General features: G+C 41.9%; 1 protein-coding gene across 4 annotated transcripts in view; it reads left to right on the top strand.

Moving 5' to 3' along the window:
• Window positions 1-694: 694 nt before the first annotated feature.
• The window catches only part of TTC33 (tetratricopeptide repeat domain 33), a 44,552-nt gene continuing 22,637 nt past the window's right edge, over window positions 695-22,609 (top strand). Inside the window, exons 1-3 of one of the 4 annotated variants that reach the window (XM_063128115.1) lie at window positions 695-753; window positions 3,338-3,564; window positions 21,128-21,209. In XM_063128115.1, coding sequence (XP_062984185.1) covers window positions 3,347-3,564; window positions 21,128-21,209 — 300 coding nt within the window. In that variant the 5' untranslated portion in view covers window positions 695-753; window positions 3,338-3,346. Of the gene's footprint in view, window positions 774-2,221; window positions 2,438-2,716; window positions 2,741-3,337; window positions 3,565-21,127; window positions 21,210-22,609 lie in introns of those variants that run through there. The other 3 variants (XM_063128116.1, XM_063128114.1, XM_063128117.1) reach the window with 3 other exon arrangements.

Genomic DNA, 22,609 nt, shown 5'->3' on the forward strand with positions numbered 1-22,609 from the left:
GATACTGGAGTGCAGCAGCCTCAGATCGCTGCTGTCCAAAACATTTCGAGATCACAAGGTTGGGAAAGGCTAATTTATAGGATTGCATCGAATAATAGCCTTACTTAGAGTAGACCCATTGCACTGAACGGCTCTTAAGTTAGTGGATACAATGTTTTCAGAGTGCATTATTTCGGCAGCGGCTGTATTTCCCCCTCTCCAGACTAGATTGCTGGCGTGTGTTCGTCACACCGCTCACGTTTCGCCGGCTACCTTCGCACTACATCACCCAGCATGCTTTGGGGCGCCATCGTAGTACGCACAAAACTAGCGCGACTCCCTCACTAGGCTGGAAGTTGTAGTTTTTCTGCGCTCTCCGGCTCTCGACGCCATAGAGATAGATAAAAAGGAGACTGACACACAGCCTCAACTTCCGTAAACCCGGAAAGCCTCCAGCAGGGCAGGATCTACACTACTGCTTATAATGGTTTATAAAGGTTATGACAACTGTTCAGACCCAGGACACATTACATATACTGTTTTAAAAGTGTTATATCCTGCTTCGTGTAGATCCTGCCCAGGATTGTCGAAGGCTCCGTCGCTCTAAAGCCTGGGTATAATTAGCGACTTGGTACCGGAAGTTAAGGGGGAAACTATTTCCGTATTGGACCGGAAGCTATAGGATGGAGGGCCATAGACGCGGATTATCCAAACTGGCAGAGCGCAGCTGTTTCCGGTTCTGCCGCTTCCAGAGAGGCGGGCCTTAATCCAGAGGTGAGGAGAGGGTGTTTCAGGTAACTCTTCGACCTCTTTTCACCTGGGCTTTACTCCCTTCTCCCCTCCTGTGAGTAGAGAAAGCAGTGTTAGCCTAAACACTCGCCTCTACTCTCCAGAATCATAGAATAGCAGAGTTGGAAGGGACCCACAAGGCCATCGAGCCCAACCCCCTGCTCAATGCAGGAATCCACCCTAAAGCATCCCTGACAGATGCTTGTCCAGCTGCCTCTTGAATGCCTCTAGTGTGGGAGAGCCCACAACCTCCCTAGGTAACTGATTCCACCGTCGCACTGCTCTAACAGTCAGGAAGTTTTCCCTGATGTCCATAAAAGAAGGCCTTCCTTCAACAGTCTTCTCTCTCGCCCCACCCCCACCCGCAGGTATGGTGGCCCCTTATGAGTCGCCACAAAAGAAGGTTTGCAGAAAATTGCATGTGCTTATTTATACGTATAGGTTCAACTGTAGAAATATTTATTATAATTTAACTAGAAATAGAGTGTGTCTCACCATAGTGTGGAAGACTGGGATCAGGTGCCCCATCTGCCTGCCTGCCTGCCTGCCTTTTGTTGCCCAGGCCAAGCTTCCAGGCCCAGCTCTGCCTGCTGATGGTTAGCACATAAGAAGAGCCATGCTGGATCATACAAGGGTCTGTTCACACAGTGGCCAAGCAGCTGTTCACCAGGGACCAACAAAGCACCCTCCCACCCATGTTCCCCAGCAACTGGCGTCCTTAGGCATACTGCCTCTGATACTGGAGGTAGCAGGACTAGTAGCCCTTGATAGCCTTCTCCTCCAGGAATTTATCCAACCCCCTTTTAAAGCCATCTAAATCAGTGGCCATCACTATATCTTATGGTAACGAATTCCATAGTTTGTGTGCTGTGTGAAGGAGTGCTTCCTTTTATCTGTCCTGAATCTCCCACCAATCAGCTCCATGGGATGGACACTAGGTTGTTATGGGAGAGGGAGAAAAAATCTTCTTTATCTTTAAACCAGACTTGGACTGGACAGCCCTTCAAATACAGTTTGCCTTCAAAATAGAGGACAGTTGTCTGGCAGCCCTTCAAATAGAGGACAGTCCTCTGTAAAAGAGGATTCCCGGTCCCCTTAGCAGTTGTCATTCAGTTTTTGGTGGGTGAGGAGTACATCTCCCAACCCCCCACCATCATTATTGGCCCACTGAAAAGCGCCTGGGTGAGGCTGTCTTTTCACTCTGTAACTGCTAAGAGGGGACCTCCATGTTCAAGACACAGAATGCCACTGGCTACCTGCTGCTTGAGGGCAATGGAAGGGTGGTCTTGATAGATCATTGGCTACTTGTTGTGATGGCTAAAAAACGGGAAGCTCCATGGGGCAGTAGGCCACTGAATCCCCCTGGGGGAAGCTGGGGGGGGGGACACAAGGAATGAGTTGTTGCCCTTATATCTTGCTTTAAACTTTGTAGATGCATCTGGCTGTCCACTGTTGGAAACAAGATGCTGGGTTTGATGGGCCCCAAATCCGATCCATTGAGGCTTTCTTACTCTCTCACTTCTAGAGCTGCAGAGTGACTGTTGGAACATAAGATGGAGAGACCTCTCTGTAACTGGCCCTCTGTATGGAAAACATACATCCTCACCTCACCCCCACTTACACACATTTAAAGAAGAATAGTATGATTACTGTTGGAGTATTAACTTCTGTAAGTGCCCATCACTTTATCGTTTTCTCACTAAGATCCTTCCACAACATTCAGTACAGGGTGATTTGGTGAGCAACTGTCCATCTTAGATGATCAGATCCTTCCCTGGGAATGTGTGGCTGTTCACATCTCCTTCCTCAGTGATGGCCAGAGTCCCTCTGTGGATGGGAGGGTCTTATTGCTCCTTCCTTGAGGTGTCCCCTCTGCTCCTATATTGCTTAGTTTTTCACTGTAAACTGAGATGTTTGTTATTGTCCTTTATAAACATTGGAGCTATAGCAAACATGGATCTTGCCATGGCAGGTGTAAGAATATGTAATATACTACTAACTGTGTGGTTTGATAGAGAGCTTTCTTCCACTACACACACCCGAAGAAAATGCCAATAATATTTAATACATTTTAAAGGGTTTCTTTAAAAGAAAAGCCCCAGGGATTGGTTTGGACAATCTGGAATTGTGCATTACCCACTGAAAACCTTTATGTGTGATACCTGTAGAATCTGTCTAAAGTTAAGCCCAGAATTAACACCTCTGGAGATATTTGGAAATTCAGGAAGCCGAAGCTTGGGAACGCTGGGCTCAGATGTTTGTTGATCATTGTCTGAACCATCAGGGGCATAAATGTGGAAGTGAAATAGATGAAATGTGACCTAAATATCCCTTTCATAGTAAATAAGTAAATAATAACCTCATTCTATGTTTTGATTTTCATTTCAGGAGGTTAGATAGGTTTGTTTCTGTGTGTAGATCTTGAAGTCATAGACTTTGTTTGCAAAAAAAAAAGGCTTTTGTGAATAGGTTGCCCTGTTGCCTGTGTTAGAACTAGTTTCAGTTGTAATCTGTTAAATTTCATGTAAAAACAAAATTGTGTAATTGGTTGACAATATCTTCTTTCCAGTGTTCTGAAATGGCTTCCTTTGGGTGGAAGAGGAAGATTGGCGAGAAGGTGTCGAAGGTAACATCGCAGCAATTTGAAGCTCAGGCTGCTGATGAACAAGATCTTGTTGACAATGATGAGGTTGATTTGCTTCATGAAGCTAAAAGGAAAAAAGGACTTCTTGAAGAGTGCTTGGCCAAAAGTAAATGTTTAAAGGATGAAGGAGCAATTTTGGCTGAAAATGAAAGGTATGGAAGCTGCTTTCAATTTCCTGTGATGGCCAGACCTTTCTCAGGTGTGCACATTGTACATCTAATTAGAGAGTGTCTTCTGAAGTATATTAGATTTTGGAAATCTGCAGTTTGCCAAAATCCAATGGGTATGTCCCAAATTGCCTACCTATGGATGCTCACACGCTTCTTCCAGCTCATTTCTTCTCTTTCCTTAAAACATCACATTCCTATTCCTTTTCAGTTTCAGAGTTAACTATAGTTAGAGGTGTGTTGCATTTATATCTTGCCTTTCTTCCTCCAAGGAACTCAAGGCAGCGTACATAATCCTCCTCCTCCTCCTCCTCCTCCTCCATTTTTATCCTCACATGAACAACCCCATGAGGTCAATTGGGCTGAGAGTCTGTGACTGGCCCAAAGTCACCCAGTGAACTTCAATGGCTGATTGGGGACTAGAACCTGGAACTCCCAGGCCAATACTCTAGCCACTGCACCACATTGGCTCTAATCTTAATACTAATCTATGAGGGAGAGTCTCATAGAAGTCAATCATCCGCATTTCCACAGTGTGAAAGTGCTGCTGGGCTGGCTGGCTAGCATGGTGAGTGAGAAAGCTTCTACACCCGAGTCAGGCACAGGCAGGTTCTTTATTTCAGTGGTTTGGCTTTCCGTTCCGGTGGGGTGGGGAGGGGAGTGGCTCCATCCAATAGATCTGGAGGGCACCAGGTTGGAGAAGGCTGGAGTGGGGAAAGTTAAAAAAAAATCAAAGTATGAATGGATCTGATTCAAACTTGGCATGGCTAAAGCCTGTAAGAGCTATCACATTGCCATGTTTCATTTCTTTAACTATAAACATTATACAGATGTAACCATTTTTTACATTTCCATTTAATATTCCTAAAAAATCAAAGCAGGAAACGATCTGATTCAAATTTGGAGGGGCTGAAGTTATCCTTAAGAGCTACCAGTGTGCCAAGTTTCAACTCTTTATCTATAAAAATGAGGGAGCTGTAAGCATTGCTGTTAATATCGGTTACCTGAATACTAAACGGTTCTTCGACGGGTAATTCAACAAGGTGGAGAGAGGAGAGCCGCTCCAAAATTGAGGCAGAGAATCACTTCTGCGGAGCTCCAGATCGAATTTTGAGGCAGAGTAGACCCACTTTGCACACCCCTCGTGGATTCTTGCTTTCTGAGCCCTGCTTGCCAACCAGTCAATAGCAACAAGTGTTATAGTCAGCTTCTCCCCCCCCTATATTTAAGAAGCACATGGCACTTTATAGCAGCCAGTGATTCCATTTCCATGTAATGTTCAAAATTATTTGGTGTGTTGTACATAAAAATTGGAGCTAAATTTGCAGAGGTGAATGCGCCCTTTTAATGGTGGCTATCTGTTAGAAGATTTGCAATGCAGTCTTATGCACATCTACTCAAAAGTAAATCACACCGAGTTCAGTGGAACCTACTCCCAGGAAAGTATGCATAGTATTGCAGCCTTAGTGGTATTTGCAGACTGTCTTTGTGTTCCTCTTTGATGCTTCTTGGTTTTAAACAAATAACAATGAAAACAATGAATAAGTGAACTTAACTGGTTCAGTTGCCTGGTAAAATGTGATGACCAAATTCAAATTTGCACTAGATAAACCTAAATTTGCTACTCTGTATACTCTTACCAGGAAGCTGCAGCCAATCACAGCTCTCTACCGGAGGTGCACCTGTTCATCAAATTCACACTTGATATTTTTACACATACACTTGGAACATTTTAGGTGTATACCTAAACATGTATTGTGTGTGAAGTTGCCTTCTGTCAAAAGAGGACTGTGCTCAAAAAAAGCATGACATTTTATTTACAAATCAAATAAATTTAGTCAAGGCCTAGTAGTAATGCTGCCTAGCCACTAGATGACAGTAGAGACCATTTTAATGCTGCACTAAGAGGATACAGAAATAGGATCACTTTCTTTTGATGGAGTTCTCAAGCTTTTTTTTATAAAAAGTCCTTTGGGCAGAATGGAAAGGCAGCTAGTCATCTAAATAGGCAGCACAGAAAGAAATTAAGAGATTTATTTTAGTCACTGTAGATAAATCGGGGATCTAAATTGTGGCACTATTTATTCATTTAGAATATTTATATACCATTGAAAAATTTCGGAGCGGTGTACAAGATCAAATGAAAATAAAAAGAGAATAAAACAGTTAAAACAAAATTTAAAAGAAGCAATTTGCAGTAATGCTGAGCTGGTCAGATCAGTGTTCATACCTACTTTGCCTGCAGTAGTAATTATTATTTGTTAGAAATGTACTAGGCGTAAAATAGTTTGAAATTTCCACCTTAGTAACTGGGAAGTTTTTGCTGCATCCATAGACAATTGTATTTGTATATCTTTTTTATGTGAATTGGTTCTCATTGTATGTTATTTATTTAGTAACAATATTTATATACCATTTCTCATTTGAAACAAATCATTGTTGGTTCACGCACCGCGCACACACACACACACACACACACACACACACCACATTGAAGTTAAGAAGCTGGGTATTTGTGTTACTATTTTCTTTGAGCCACTATATGTGCAACAATATGGCCACCAGACTCCAAAAGAATCACTGCAGAGTGTACCTACCCATAAAAAATAGTTTTTCAGATGGGTTTCGATTAAAAACACTTTCAGATGGATGTTTACCCTATCTCACCTGTATTTTTTCTTTTGCCTGTGAGGGTGAACTTCTGCACTAGCTATAGATCTGCACTAGCTATATATCTTTGGGCCGTTTGTATTCTGCCTTGAGCTCCTGGAAGAAATGTGGAATATAACTACAATACAAAAATAATAAAGAAAATACATAAAGGAGTTGAACTTACCAGATTTTGTTTTTAATACACATTTTTTTGTGAAAAGTTTTATTAAAACACTACATCATTTTTACCATAGCTAATTTATATATATGAATGTGGATATCTTTCTCAGCCTTTATTTTTCTTGCCTTGTTTTCTTTTTACCCTTAAGTGGTAGATTATTGATAAACGTAGAAGCCATTAACAACTTCGCTTCCTTCCTACATATTGCTACTCAGGTTTATTACAAAATTGTGATGGAGGACAGAGCTCTTAAGATTACTTAATCAGCTGGTATTTGGCATAGCCACAGCATAAAAACACAAAACACGTTTTGTGTTATTTTGAGATATGGAGCCATTATAGTTTATATGCAAATTCTATACACGTGCTTCCTTCCCTAGAATTTTATAATACTTACAAAATGTAATAATGTTATCTCTTGTTGCTGCTGAATTGCAGACAGATATGCAAGCAGCGAAATAATGTTCTTTCCGGGCTACAAATTACTTTTAGATGTGAGGAATGTTGACAGAAGACAAAGCTGTTAGAACTGTTTAATCAGTTGAGGAAGTTGGCACTTCTTGCATCAATGTAATATGAAGAAGTGATATTTTTAATGAGCCGAATAATCTCGGGGGAAATGTAGCAACTGTTTAATAGCATATAATATGCAACAGGATAGGAAATGAAGAACAGGGCATGCAGTTGTGAGGACAAATACAAGCTCGTGAGAGATCATTGCTCAAGCCGAGATTCACCCAGGATACAAAGACTTGAATCCTAAACAATTAAACCCCTTCATGCAGTCTGGGCAAACCACAAAGGGCTAGAAACGTGGGGCTGCCATTGAAAAAGCTACCCTATGTCAAGTTTTGCTCCCATCTACTCGATGGGGCGCAGGTGCAGCTCGGTGCATGCAGAAGGTCACAGGTCTGATCCTCGGAATCCCCAGGTAGGAAACAAAGCCCTATGAAGAGAGACTGAAAGAACTGGGCATGTTTAGTCTGGAGAAGAGAAGACTGAGGGGAGACAGGATAGCACTCTTCAAATACTTAAAAGGTTGTCACACAGAGGAAGGCCAGGATCTCTTCTCGATCCTCCCAGAGTGCAGGACACGGAATAATGGGCTCAAGTTAAAGGAAGCCAGATTCCAGCTGGACATCAGGAAAAACTTCCTGACTGTTAGAGTAGTACGGCAATGGAATCAGTTACCTAGGGAGGTTGTGGGCTCTCCCACACTAGAGGCATTCAAGAGGCAGCTGGACAAGCATCTGTCAGGGATGCTTTAGGGTGGATTCCTGCATTGAGCAGGGGGTTGGACTCGATGGCCTTGTAGGCCCCTTCCGACTCTGCTATTCTATGATTCTATAACTGGAAAAACACCTGGCCTGAAACCGTCATGAGCTATTTCCTGTCCGTGTTGACAGTACTGGGCTTGATGGACCAAGAGTCTGGCTCAGTATAAGACAGTTTCCTATGTTTCTCTGTGGTGACACCCCGGTTGTGGAATACTCTCCCCTTGGAGGCCTGACTGGTGCCGACGCTGGCTTCATTTCAGCGCCAAGTTAAAACATGGCTTTTTATTAAAGCCTTCGAAGGCTAAAATTCTCCAAGGTTGCACATAGTTTTAATTGCTCTTATTGGTTTTAAACCTTTCTACAGGTTTTAGTATATTAATGATTGAATACATTTTTAGCTTTGTATATTTATTGTTCTACATTGTTCTGTTTTTATTTGTATGCCACCCTGAGAGTCTAGTGATATAGGGCGGGCATTCAAATGTTGTAATAAATAATATAGATAAATATGTTTCTCCCCCACCCTTCTACCAAGAAAATGGCACTCAAGGCAGGTTACAATCAAACCATAAAAAATAAAGACAAAAATTTGGTTAAAACGATAATAAAACTAATACATTAAAGCACAATTAAAAATTCAACAAGAACAGAATAAAAGCAGCAGCGCCCAACAGACCAGCATGCGCGTCAAAAGCCTGCTTTAATAAAAACGTCTCTGCCGGTTGGCAGAAAGACAGCAGAGAGGCAGAGTTTCCCTCAGCAGGGAATTTTAGACAGGGCACCATTTTGGTGGTAGTCCTGTGTTTCTGGAGATTGTACCCTGTGTCCGATGTTTGAGTCTATACAATTTGCAGATGGAAAGGCCTGTCAGATTGCTACAAGCATAGAATCATAGAATCATAGAATAGCAGAGTTGGAAGGGGCCTACAAGGCCATCGAGTCCAACCCCTTGCTCAGTGCAGGAATCCACCCTAAAATATCCCTGACAGATGGTTGTCCAGCTGCCTCTTGAATAACTCTAGTGTGGGAGAATGCAGAACTGGGCAGGCAAGAAGGGGAAAGATTAGGCCTGGAGCCCTTTGCACGTTCACCTGGGAGCATGCCCCACGGAACACTGTGGGACTTACTTCTGAATAAATATGCATAGGATTTCCACGATAGGATGCTTGGATAGGGCCTGAAAAGAGATCTTCTTCTGCTATTGTCACATGCAGTGAAAGTGATCTTGGTTCGGTGGATGCTGCCTTTTATGTAACACCATTCATACACAAAAGGGAGACCTCAACAGACTTGCAGAAATACAAGAGACCTGTGGGTGGGGGTAGGGATCCTAAATGTTGACAGAATGAACTGGAAAAAATGGAAGCCGGGGTGGGTGGGCAGTAGAATGGAGTGGGTGGAACCCTGAACAGAAATGCTCCACACTGCAACATTTGGTTGCAGGTCCCACTTTATAATGCCCTCCACCAAAAAGAAGAAGAAAAGAAACCATGTCAATAAGCCCTGAGCTTGCGTGACTCACCTTTTGGGGGGATGGGGGAGTGGTACAGAAAACCAAGTGGGAGGGAGATGTAATAGAGTATAATGAAGAAGGGCATGGTTGGCTCACAGAACTAGTGAACAGGGGGACTCTGTACTGCATCTTTAGGGGAAAACTGACTCCAGTCCTTCTCCTTGACATGCTTGTTTTCTAAAATGCACAGGGAGGCTTTTTTTTGTTTGGAAGGTGAATAGTCTGAAGTGGTAATAGTCCAGGAAAATCTTTGCCATGTAATTTTGAGTCGTCTGGCCCCTGTTCCTCTTGAACAGCAGCCCTTCCCTGTGTCTCATGGCAGAAAGTGAGGGAACATATCAAGAAAATGTGTGTACGTGTGGGTTAATATATCAGCTGTTCTTAAAAAGAAAAGAAAAGTGAAAAATGGACAGGCTTTTGGTGAAACTGTTGTGTACAGAATGTAATAAGGAGACTGCGTAATCTCTAGCACTGTTCTCACTGGAACCCAAGAAACCATTATGCTCTTTCTGAAAGCAAATTTGGGCAGAGGCTATTGTGTACTACCGGTCATATGTCCAGATGATGCCTATAAGTCTAGGATAGTTTCCTGAACTAGTTGATGTCACCTAAGTTGTTTTAAAAGCAACACTTGATAAATTAATTATGTGTGTCTTTTAGGAGACTGGATCCTCCATTGTTATGGAAATCTCCCTTAACCTAACAGGTCTTTGCTGTTTCTTGTTTCATTTCTTCCAAAGGGAAGTAGTAATGAGCTCATATGAAAGCTCCCCAAAGCATTATTTTTCCAGGGTAATAAAAAGCACAGAGACAACAATTGCTTGAAAGAGAAGAAGAAATGCATTTGCAGTGCTGCTGGTTACCATGGTAGATTTATATAGAGGATGGGAGGAGAGAACTTCAGGGAGCTAAATTATTAAATGCATACAAAAGAGATGGAAGGGTGTGACATTATTTGCTATTGAGTTTTGCAAAGCCATTCACCCCTCCCCATTCTCCAGGCCATTCAAAGCTCAAATGAGCTGTCGCTCTTAAATGAGCAGATCTTCTGTACGGAAGTAGTAGTCATTAAACCTCTCATTGCCCTAAATTGCAGAATGACATCCCCACCACCACACACACAAAACCCACCCCTACAGAATAGGAAATGAGAAAAGTGGGAGCCTGTCCATAGGTTGGGGACAAACGTATCTTTCAGAAATAAGTGGGTGTCAGTGTTCAGAGCACTCTAAGGATTTTCTGCTCTATATAGACATAAACCGGTGTAAGTTTCAAGGCTTCTGTGGAGGAAGCCCCAGGAATCAGAGGAGTCTTTGTAAATAAGCACACAAAAGTTAGTAGCCTTTCTTCCGCAGCCCTCTATATTTCTACGCTGATTGGGGAAGATGGGAACCCCTTCCTTCTAGCAGCCTTCTTAGTTCCTGTGCTGGGCACGGAAGAAGATTGGGGCAAACCATCCCTCCTCCACCAGCTAGCTCACTCACCTGCTTGCATTTACTGGTCGTTTATGGCGACCAGGCTTGTGGTTAAATACAAGGCTGAATTCGAGCATGGTGTCAAGGAACTTGCAGTATTTCTCTACTGAAAGGAAAGCTGCCCATGAAGAAGCCTGTCTTGAAATCGCAGGCTACCCTAGCCCAGTTCTAGGCTGTGGGCTAGTTGTGGTTACTCTGTGATGGTTTCCATACCCAAAATACTCTACTTGTCATTATGACACACCAGCAAAGCAACAACAACACCCTTATAAAAGGTTTCTGGGTGTGGTGGTGGGGGAAGCATACAAATCCTGTCTAATGGAGAGCCTCTGTTTGCTGTGCATATAGAGGTAATGGCACCTTCCGTGGGATCTGTTAGAGAGGGTTGGCCTGGGCCTCAAAATTTTCAGGGGTGGGATGGAGCAGAAGTTTTGCCTTTGCTGCAACAGTCTTCTGAAGAATAGCATTTTCTTCGTTGGCATCAATGTCAGCAATTTACTTATATGGGGAAAGTAAGGAGGTGTTCCACATCTGGTCACACAAGAAATGGAATTTTGGGAACTCTCTTCAGATGGGAAGAGGAGATAGAAATAGGAGTTATTCCAGGACTGAACCATGGAATTGAAAATTGAGCCTCCCACAACCTGGGGCCACTGACCAAGCTGGCTGGGAGTGATGGGAGTTGCAGTCCAACACATCTGGAGAGCCTCAGGTTGGGGAAGGCTGGATTGGGTCAAAGGATCTCCAGTAGAGAGTTCTAACTATCCTTGCAAAATTACATTTGCCAGAGTTCCTTGAGTGAAGTTGTGACACTTTAATATGGTTGCAAACAGTGTGTGTGTGTGTGTGTGTGTGTGTGTGTGTGTGTGTGTGTGTGTGTCTGTGTGTCTGTGTCTGTGTCTGTGTGTGTGTGTGTGTCTGTGTCTGTGTCTGTGTCTGTGTCTGTGTCTGTGTCTGTGTCTGTCTGTCTGTCTGTCTATCTTATGGATGTGCCCCAAAAGTATGGTTGGTTGTTTACTAACTTGGAAAAGAACAATGCCAGAGGCCTTTGGAAGATGAGGTGTTTAATTTGATTTTTATAACAGCAACCCTTACAGTGGGCTAGACAATTCAAAATGCATTTAAATAATAGAATAAAGGTCTAAAAGGGCCTTATATATTAATGATTTTCAAGATGTGTGTCTTAGAGCTGACATCCTTAGAGTCTCTTCAAGAGACCAGTGCACAGGAAGAGCAGCAACAAGAACAATCGTGATTGGTTGTAATGTTTCATCACTGATACAGTTTTTACCCTTTCCGTTACACTGAAATGGCTTTGCATAATGAAATATTCTTTACCCAAAAGGAGGAGATCTCCTGTAATATTTCCCGAAAATGGAATGTGACATCCCAAGAAAGTCAGCAGTTTTTATGTTTCAAATGTCCAATTATCTTAGTTTTTCTCTTACTAATCACAATGTCATCAGTATTTGTAAGGAAAGGTTCTGACCACAGATGTGACCTTCTAGTTAGTTGAGAGAACACCGGTGCTCTATGACTCATGATGTAATAGACTAGAATATAGGTTTAGAGGAAAGTAAATTATAGTGTCTTTTCTAGCATTATTGAAAAAACGTGCCTCATTTATCATAGCTCAGCTTGTTGCATCATCAAAACATTGTAACACCATCAGGACAATAGGACTAGTGACTAATATGTATTTTTGATATTGTTGTTTTTTGCACAGACTCCATTTGTGGGTTGCAGAAGTTCCTGTCTCCATTTTGATATAATGAACAGGATAAACTAGGTTTTGAACACACACCCCACCACACACACACACAAATGTGGTGTACCTAGGGAGGTTGTGGGCTCTCCCACACTAGAGGAATACAAGAGGCAGCTGGACAACCATCTGTCAGGGATGCTTTAGGGTGGATTCCTGCATTGAGCAGGGGGTTGGACTCGATGGCCTTGTAGGCCCCTTCCAACTCTGCTATTCTATGATTCTATGGTCCATATCCTTGCTCTTGGTGGCCTTCCTCTCTCTTGTATGTGCCAATGACATGAAAATGGCAACTCCTTTGATTAGGAATGGATACCTGGTGTGCATTTAATGCTGCATGGGCAGACAAGGCAACCTGTTTTTAAGAAGAATTAAAAACACACCATCCAGGATCAGACCCAAGATCTATCTAGTCCAGCATTCTGTTTGCTCAGTGGCCAGCAAGATGCCAACAGGAAACCAATAAGCAGGACTCTCAAATAGAAGCCTACAAGCTGGATGATCAAGGGTCTGGAAACAAAGCCCTATGAAGAGAGATTGAAAGAAATGGGGATGTTTAGCTGGGAGAAGAGAAGACTGAGGGGAGACATGATAGCACTCTTCAAATACTTGAAAGGTTGTCTCACAGAAGAGGGCCAGGATCTCTTCTCAATCATCACAGAGTGCAGAACATGGAATAATGGGCTCAAGTTACAGGAAGCCAGATTCCAGCTGGACATCAGGAAAAACTTCCTGACTGTTAGAGCAGCACGACAATGGAACCAATGAGCTAGGGAGGTCATGGGCTCTCCCACACTAGAGGCATTCAAGAGGCAGCTGGACAGCCATCTGTCAGGGATGCTTTAAGGTGGATTCCTGCATTGAGCAGGGGGTTGGACTCGATAGCCTTATAGGCCCCATCCAACTCTACTGTTCTATGATTCTAAGCATACTGCCTCTGGTACTGGAGGTAATATATTGTTATCATGGCTAGTAGTCATTGAAATCCTTATCCTCCATGAAGCTCGATATCTTGCATGTGCACTGGTTGTCAATCAGTTTTGACAATACTGGGCAGAATGGACCAGTAACATTCAGTAGAGAATGATATGATGAAGTCTCATTGATTTCATTGATTACTTTCCAAATCGATGTGATTGGGATTCTTGTCTGTCTGTTGTCATAAGAATATCAAAAGAAATATGGACCAAACGTCCATGTAGTCCACAGTCTGTTCACACATTCTGTACACCTATCATGTCTCTCCTCACTCGACTCTTTTCTAAGTTAAACAATCCCAGATATTGTAACCTTTCCTCATTGGGGAGTTGTTACAGCACCTTAATCATTTTGATTGCCCTTTTCTGCACTTTTTCCAACTCTACAATTGCATTTTTTTAGGTGCAGTGACCAGAACTGTACACAGTATTCTAAGCGTGGTCACACCATAGATTTATTGTCATAGCGTAGCATCTGTCAGGTTTCTTGTATCATACTGTTCGTTGTACATTGCATGTTTATAAGAGAACTATAAAAATGGTGATGTTCACTGTCTGGACCCGTTGATTCTTCTGCTTCTTTATTTATTTATTTATTTATTTATTTATTTATCATATTTATACCCCGCTCCTCAGCCAAAAAAGGCTCTCAGAGCGGCTTACACTTAGCAAAAAAGAGACAGTCCCTGCCCTCAGGCTTACAGTCTAATGAAGACATGACACACAAGGAACAGGAGTTCAGGAGGGAGGGAGGTTGGAGAGAGAGAGAGTCCAACAGGAGCAGACCATGATGTTTCTTCTGCCTGCTCCTGTCCCCTTGCTCTTTCTTCTTCCTCACAGGGCCAAGATGACAGTTTGCCCTGTGGGGGTGGGGGAAGAGTCCAACAGGAGCAGGCCATGATGTTTCTTCTGCCTGCTCCTGTCCTCTTGTTCTTTCTTCTTCCCCACAGGGCCAAGATGACAGTTTGCCCTGTGGGGGTGGGGGAAGAGTCCAACAGGAGCAGGCCATGATGTTTCTTCTGCCTGCTCCTGTCCCCTTGCTCTTTCTTCTTCCTCACAGGGCCAAGATGACAGTTTGCCCTGTGGGGGTGGGGGAAGAGTCCAACAGGAGCAGGCCATGATGTTTCTTCTGCCTGCTCCTGTCCCCTTGCTCTTTCTTCTTCCTCACAGGGCCAAGATGACAGTTTGCCCTGTGGGGGTGGGGGAAGAGTCCAACAGGAGCAGGCCATGATGTTTCTTCTGCCTGCTCCTGTCCCCTTGTTCTTTCTTCTTCCCCACAGGGCCAAGATGACAGTTTGCCCTGTGGGGGTGGGGGAAGAGTCCAACAGGAGCAGGCCATGATGTTTCTTCTGCCTGCTCCTGTCCCCTTGTTCTTTCTTCTTCCCCACAGGGCCAAGATGACAGTTTGCCCTGTGGGGGTGGGGGAAGAGTCCAACAGGAGCAGGCCATGATGTTTCTTCTGCCTGCTCCTGTCCCCTTGTTCTTTCTTCTTTACAGCTGCATGGCTCTACATTTATCTGTGCTTTACCTCTATCTGTTCAAGAAATCAATTTCTAATGTATTTCTACTTTTTACAGTATGGTTGTATATGCTTTTTGTGCATCTCTTGTTTGAAACACACCCACCCGAACTTTCTGGTGGTTCTTATGTAGGTGCTACCAGTGGTTTATAAACAGAAGACAATGAGAATCTTTACCAATGAAACTGACAGGAAATTGTTAGCAAAGCCTCCCATATAAATCCACTTTTAAAAAATGACTTAATTAAAGCTGTAAAACTGCTCTTCCTCAGTCAGCTGACACAATGCAGGTTAGAATCCCCGTTTCCACTCATGTGCGTGCATTGAAAGATTAGTTCCTATAATTTTCGTTTTTGTTTCCTTTAGCAATCCTGATTGTCAAAAAAGTGCACCATGATTGCAGTGTTGAATGATCTCGAATACATATCTTTTCAGGCAGAGCTTTAACTACCAGCAGTTGGATATGACCAAAATAGAAAGTCTCTGTCTAGAGATGTCTTCAACAGCACCACATTTCTGAGAATCAAAGGTCATCAATGCTGTAATAAGTAATTGTAATTCATAGAATCATAGAATAGCAGAGTTGGAAGGGGACTACAAGGCCATCGAGTCCAACCCCCTGCTCAATGCAGGAATCCACCCTAAAGCATCCCTGATAGATGGTTGTCCAGCTGCCTCTTGAATGCCTCTAGTGTGGGAGAGCCCACATAAGGAAGAGGTCTGCCAAACTTAATCAGCAATGCTACTTCCTGTCACATTCTGAACTGCTTCTGGTGGTGCTGAGTGGTGCTTGGCTTTTGCTGTGTAGCCCCTCGCCTTGCATTCATGTATAGGCAATTAAAAAGATAAACACCTTCAATAAGAAAAGCTGCTCTCTAGCTCTTGTGTTTTATAGAAGCAAAGAAGGCTAGATAATTCTGGGTAGCACTTTCAGCTCAACACTGAATCTTCATTCACTTGTAATGGAAATGAGTGTTTGTTTTTACTGGCGAAACCACATCAGAAGGTGAAAGAGAATAATTTTCTTGAATGTGTTGTATACATCCTGTGGGAACCCCTAAAATACACTTAGAGACATCAGGTCAGACACTTATAGTGTGATATTGCCCAAGATCAACTCTCTTTTTTTTAAGGTTTTGAGATTAATGAGTGAGTAGATTTGACTTGTATGGAAGTAATATTGTTTTTCTTATCAATCTGGGAAGGTTGCAACAGGATATTCTTATCAAACAGCAGATACCATGTCAAGTTTAGGAGTAATATACTTTACAGACTGATCTTTGAACTTGCCTTCCATTTATTTGTGTTCCTGTACATGTGACTGTTGGACAGGGTGATTATGTTGTCCAATGAAAATAAATATATTAGTTTTAAGCTCAGCAGAAGAATAGCTCCTTCTGCCAGGCTCCACTCATGGAAGATACCTCTGCCCAATTTTGGGGGTTCCCCACATATCCCTGTACTACATTCAGGATGGTCCCCTGACCTTCTGTGAAACATTGGGGGGGACAGGCAGAGAAATGACAGCGATGTCTGGTTTTGGGGAGCAGGTGAGCTTAATTGTCTGAAATGTTTGTCTCTGCCGAGCTTAAATAGATCACCCACATATTTATAGTCCTGTGAACTTCAGACATCCCAGGTCTAGTCTGCAGAGGTATCTTTCTGCTGCCTTCCTTTAAAGAAGGAAGATTAATACTGTCCAATTAAAATGTTAGTAGAAATGCTGTCTGATCTCTGCTCTTTTTGGTCTGTTTTCTGTTGGCAGTGTCCCAGTATGAATAATAGGTCTGTGCTGGAAACATTTTTGTTTACCTCTCTCAAACATGCATCAGATAATAGACAATATGAAATATTTGGTAAGGCAGCCCACTATCGTTCAAACTCTGATTATAACAAGGGTTGGGGTTGGGAATCAATTATTATTATTATTATTTATTTATATAGCGCCATCAATGTACATGGTGCTGTACAGAGTAAAACAATAAAATAGCAAGACCCTGCTGCATAGGCTTACAATCTAATAAAATCACAATAAAACAATAAGGAGGGGAAGAGAATGCACCAAACAGGCACAGGGTAGAGTAAAACTAACAGTATAAAAGTCAGAACAAAATCAAGTTTTAAAAGCTTTAGGAAAAAGAAAAGTTTTTAGCTGAGCTTTAAAAGCTGCGGTTGAACTTGTAGTTCTCAAATGTTCTGGAAAAGCGTTCCAGGCGTAAGGGGCAGCAGAAGAAAATGGACGAAGCCGAGCAAGGGAAGTAGAGACCCTTGGGAATCAACTATTTTGAAGCCACAGTGAGGCACTGAAGTATATGAAACTTTCTTGGGAGTCACTGGATTTGTAATTTAGGAGGGTAACTTATGAGAGCTGATAGCAAATGCCCACTGAAATTGTGCACTTAACTACACTGAAATGTATACCTTGTCTGTCATAATTAATATATGTCCCATCTCAGGCTCTAAGAACAAAGGGGAGTCCTCTTCACAGTATCACTCCTCTGTTACAGTATGACACATTAGGGACATGCTGGGTCGGTTCGCACATCACTTTAAGCCATGATGGTTTATAAGCTACTCACAGTGGCTTATTTTGAAAATAAGCTACTGTTATCCAGTGCACAATTGGACAAATAAGCTACTGTGCTTAGTCAATTTTCCCCACCTTTGCCCCTCCTCCCTCTACAGTCCTCCCACTCAGCTGGGATGGTACCCCAGTTTTCTTTGCATTAGGAACCAAATCCTAGTGTCACATGCACCGCTGCTATGTCACCTGCACCTCTCCAGTGGTAACTGTGAACTCAGGGTCCAAGGTGCGTATGCAAGAGAGTTGCACAAGCCATTAGAAGAGTCTGTTGGGGAGGTGAGCCATGCTTAGAGCTTATCGCTAGGGTAGAGGTCCTGAATGAGTCTACGTGTGGATTTTTCAGCGTGTGTTTAACTTGGGCTTTGGCATGGCAGCCAATATATTTTAGACTGGAATGCTTTAAAAAAAATCTGCACTACAGAAGTGATGGGAATGAAACTCCTAAAGGTAGACCCTTCAGAAGAACAAAATTAAATATATCGTTACCCTGACAGTGGTGTTTCATCTGTGGCTATATAACCTCAAGAATGTTCTCCTGCTGCAGAGATTAAGTGTTTCGTGAGTGAGTGAATATGAATGTTCTTGGCGGCATGTTAATGTGTAGCAAAAAAGCTTCAAATAGGATTAGTTGGGATGGAAAGAGAAATGTCTAGATGGATTTAAGGAAACTTTTGAAAATCTTAAGCTCGTATTGAAAATGTAGCCAATTATTTTCTTTTTATCCAAACTCATCTTCTGATAGCGGGAAGGTGGTGGGGTGTTTTTTTTAAAAAAGAAAAGAACAAAAATTAAACAAGCTGTCATTCTAGAGCCTGTCACTTCAGGTGCAAAAGAAGTTACCAAGATGGCATCTGAACAATCTTTTGTTCATTAATATATTTCAAATTTAAAAACAAACACAAACTTCCAAAATTAAAATCAGTGGAATGTAAGTTCATACCACTGCACGTGAAATCGTTATGTAAATGTGCACCTTTAATTTGCACGCACATATCTACTGGCCCATATTTCTGAGGTTGGATTGTTGCTGCCCAGGGGTTCTATATCAGACGCAAATAGTTGATTTACCTTGTTGGTCTGATGTGTGGCACATACAAATTTATAGGAATAAACAAATTTCTGCAATGCAACATTGGGAACACCAGTTGCTCCAAGTATATCCCTCAAAAGTATATTATTTCAGGTTAAATTCTAATTTCTGGACAGAAAGATTTGGCTGCTGCAAACTTGACAAGCATATCAGGACACGTGGTGATGAGTGTAGAATTGTTAGGTGACTTGATGTCTTCAGGTGATGAAAACCACGCTGTTGTCGGTTGTCATTGAATTGGACCCGGGTGGTCACACAGAGGCACTATTCTCAGGATATTTTAGGAAAACTGCCCATTTCTATTTATATGGATGCAAAACCAACCATAGTTAGTCATGCCTAAGGCTGGATCTCACAGACTTTTAGTTGGAAGTAAGTCACCATGAAACTAATGAGATTGGCTTCTGAGTAAACATGCATAGGGTCAAACTGCACATTGCACTGAAGCCAGTGTGGCTTTATGTTTAAAGTGGGTCCTTTGCCACTATCGGTGTTGCATTAACGTGCCAGGGCCAGCCTGGGCCTTGATTTCCTTTTATTCTTATTTTACATACGAAAGTGAGGTGGCTCTGTTTACGTGAAACACCAAGCACTTTGGAATGCGACATTAGTAATGTTTGTGAACCTTCAACAGCACCTCTGAATCGGGCCTTAGCCACTACATAATCAAGGTTTAAACATGCTCACTAACGCTTTGCTACATGGTGGCCTAACCATGGCTTAGCATGCTGTCTGAACAGGCCCATTCAGTTATATTGGAACATTTAGTGGAGTTAACATGGCCTGGAAGGTGGTATAAACCATGTAAGTTCACTGGCAAGTAAAAGTGCATACACAGAGGCCAAGACGTAGACCAGGGAGGGTGTGGCAAGTCAGACACAGGGTCATGTTAGCCTGAACTGAAGGCATGATAACAATTCTGACAGGTTGTAGAAGGTCACTATTGAAATGATCACAGCTGTGGCTGGCCTAGCTTAGGAAGGGTTATGAATGCTTCACCAGCCAATCTTGAGGCTGGTCTGGGAGCCAGACTGGGCCTGAGAGATTGCTGAAGGGGGGAAGGGCTCTGTGGTTTTCCATACCATTTATGCTGGCTGAGGGCATGAGGCCTCTGCAGCTGCCTCTGGACTTGAAGGATCTCGGTCAGGGATAGGAACCTGGCGCCCTCCAGATGATTTGGACTACAATTCCCATCATCTCTACTCTGCCAATGGTTGGGGGTTAGTGGAGTTGTAGGAGGATGGCATCCAGTTGCCTACCCGTGATCAAGATTTTAGCCTGTGCAGGCGTGACCTGAATCAAGATGCTGCATTTGTTCCTTTGTGCAAATGTGTTTTCCACTGGCAATTTCTAAAAGTCTAAAAGTTTTTCTATTCCTATTTTGCTCATATGAAAAATATGTTATCTTCCAGCTCTTGGCATGGACCATGGCCTGCATTTTTTCATTCATTTTGCTGACACTGTAAACTCCAAAAGGGCTTAACTCTGATTACAGCTAGAAAGTCATGGTTTTAATCAACCCATTTTGTCCTAACGATTTTATGGTTGTGTCTTTTTGTCCCACAGATAATTTCAGTAGCACGTCCAACATTTAATTCGCTGCATGTTTTGGCAATCTTTATATAAATATATTTAATGTCTGTGTTTCCTGTGGGGTTTTTGTTTTTATAATTATTAAATAGCATGTTTAACCATTGAGCATGGTTTATGTTTGTAAGATATCACTTAGTAAAAAATGGAGATGCTGTACAGTTTACTTTTCCACAATGGAAAACCCACCTTTAAAATGCATTGTACATTATTACAAAACCATAACATTCATTCTGATGTTTATAGAATGTTAAAGGGAAACGTTATTTATTTTAAGATGGGACTGAAAATTAGTTTTTATGTACACAAGAGCTGCAGCAGAAAGCTGTGTGGGATGTCTTCCTTTGCTGTCACTGGGATAGCGCTGAAAAATATATAACAGCTTATGTAACATGGTGCCTTCTAGATGTTTTGGACAACAACTCCCAGCATCCCCAGCCATTGGTCCTGCTGGCTGGGGCTGATTGGATTTGAGACATGGAACATCTGAAAGGCACCAGCTTGGGGAAGCCTGTTAAATTACATATTTTTAAAGCCCATGTTCTGTTTGGTTTCAGGTCTTTTACTTAAAATGAAGGGTGGAAAAATGTTTACAAAATTTATGGAGCAAGTGAGAGTTTTTAGGAGTGAGATAGGAGAAGATAACTGCTTCCTAACTTCTGCAGCAATAGTAGGCACCTAGAAGCCACTGGCACCTATGATTTTACATCAGCTGGGATTGTTTAGCTTGGAAACTTAAAATAGACTGCCTCCTATGCTTCCAGGTGATGGGAGCATTAACTCGTATTTATGACATGTTTGCAGGAGAGATCATTCTAGTCAAAACCATCTTGGTCCCTTGATGAAATGGTAAAATACCATCTTTTTAAAGTTTAAAGCATCCATAAATCTAGTGAGAATGTATTATTGTTTTAACAACTTGCAGGTACCGGGAGGCTGTTCAGAAATGGGATGAAGCACTTCAGTTAACTCCAGAAGATGCTACCCTCTATGAGATGAAATCACAGGTAACGCATGACATGGCAGCTTAAAAATATGTGGATATTGATTTGTTCTGGCCATAGGCCATGACACAAACAAAAATAGTGCAAGTAGATTCTAAAGAAATTCAGCAGCTCAGTGATGAAGTACAGGAAATGCATAGCATAACGTCATCATCAATAACCCAGGCAATAAAAGTGATAGAACAAAGAAATCCATAAAATGCCCCCAAAGCTAAATATCACTGCCTGGAGTTTAATACTGAGAGTAATCAAAGCAAAAATGCTATTTGTTTTGCAATAAAAGAACACATAGCTCACTAAAAGTAAAATTATATCCTAGAGAAAACATTGAATATATCTGTTGACAGCTGGCAATATCCATTTTGCCTTTTAAAAATCTCATTGCAGAGTATCATAACTTCCTTTCTCGTGTATCGTTTATGAGTTTGGAAAGATGCCATTGGATGGCCAGGCCATATGAAATAGAGTATGTATTAGTGAAACATAGTCCCCGTTCACTTACTAGAATAACAGAGGGAAATCAGCTCAATTCAGATATTATGCTAAGCCATGATTAAGGAAACGAAACCACAATTTGGTATGATATCTGAACTGAATACACGATTTAAAATGGGTTTGCCGATCATGGTTTGTGCTAACTATAGCTTGGTGTAGCTAAGGCTGTTGCTTTACTGTATCTAGAAACTAGAATGCTGGCCATGGAGCTTTGAACCATGGCTTGCTCGGAGGTTTGGAATTTCAAGCATAGTTTGAGTTCTAATCTGTTAACACAAATCATAGCTTGCAATGTTTGTACTGAACTACCGTTTGGTTAACTAGATATCTGGATAAATAATGTCCTATTTACACACAGATTTGGAGACACAACTACATGTATTTTAAAATATTCAGATAATCATCGTTTAGTTAACGAAAGGTTTCTACATGTTGTTAGATTTGTTGTGATAAAATGATAGGATAAAAGTGGTAAGATAAAAATAAGTGATCAAAATTTGTGACCGACACGATCACTGCTGATATACTGGTATTTACTACAGCAAACAGGTAAAGTATGGACAATATATCCATGTTCTTAAACACCTGTATACTCATGACTGGGTGACCTTTATGCATGTTCATGAGCATTTTAAGTCTTGGGTATATTACCCGTAATTTACAAGGTTGTTGTGGGAAATACCAGTATAATGCCAGTATATTCACAGCAGTTGTGTCTGGATAAAGTGTGGAACTGTTCTAAGAGGGTTCTTTTGCAGAAGGACAAGAGTTGAAGGGAAAAGATTCTGACTGTAGTTCAGAAGCCTTTTAAAATCTACTTTCAAATAAATTTTACTTTCTGAAAAGCAAATGTGGGAGTAAAACTGCAAAGTAAATCTTGTATATTAATTCTTGTTATTCCAACACTT

This window comes from Elgaria multicarinata, chromosome 6, assembly GCF_023053635.1.
Source record: "Elgaria multicarinata webbii isolate HBS135686 ecotype San Diego chromosome 6, rElgMul1.1.pri, whole genome shotgun sequence".
NCBI classification, from domain to species: Eukaryota; Metazoa; Chordata; class Lepidosauria; order Squamata; family Anguidae; genus Elgaria; species Elgaria multicarinata.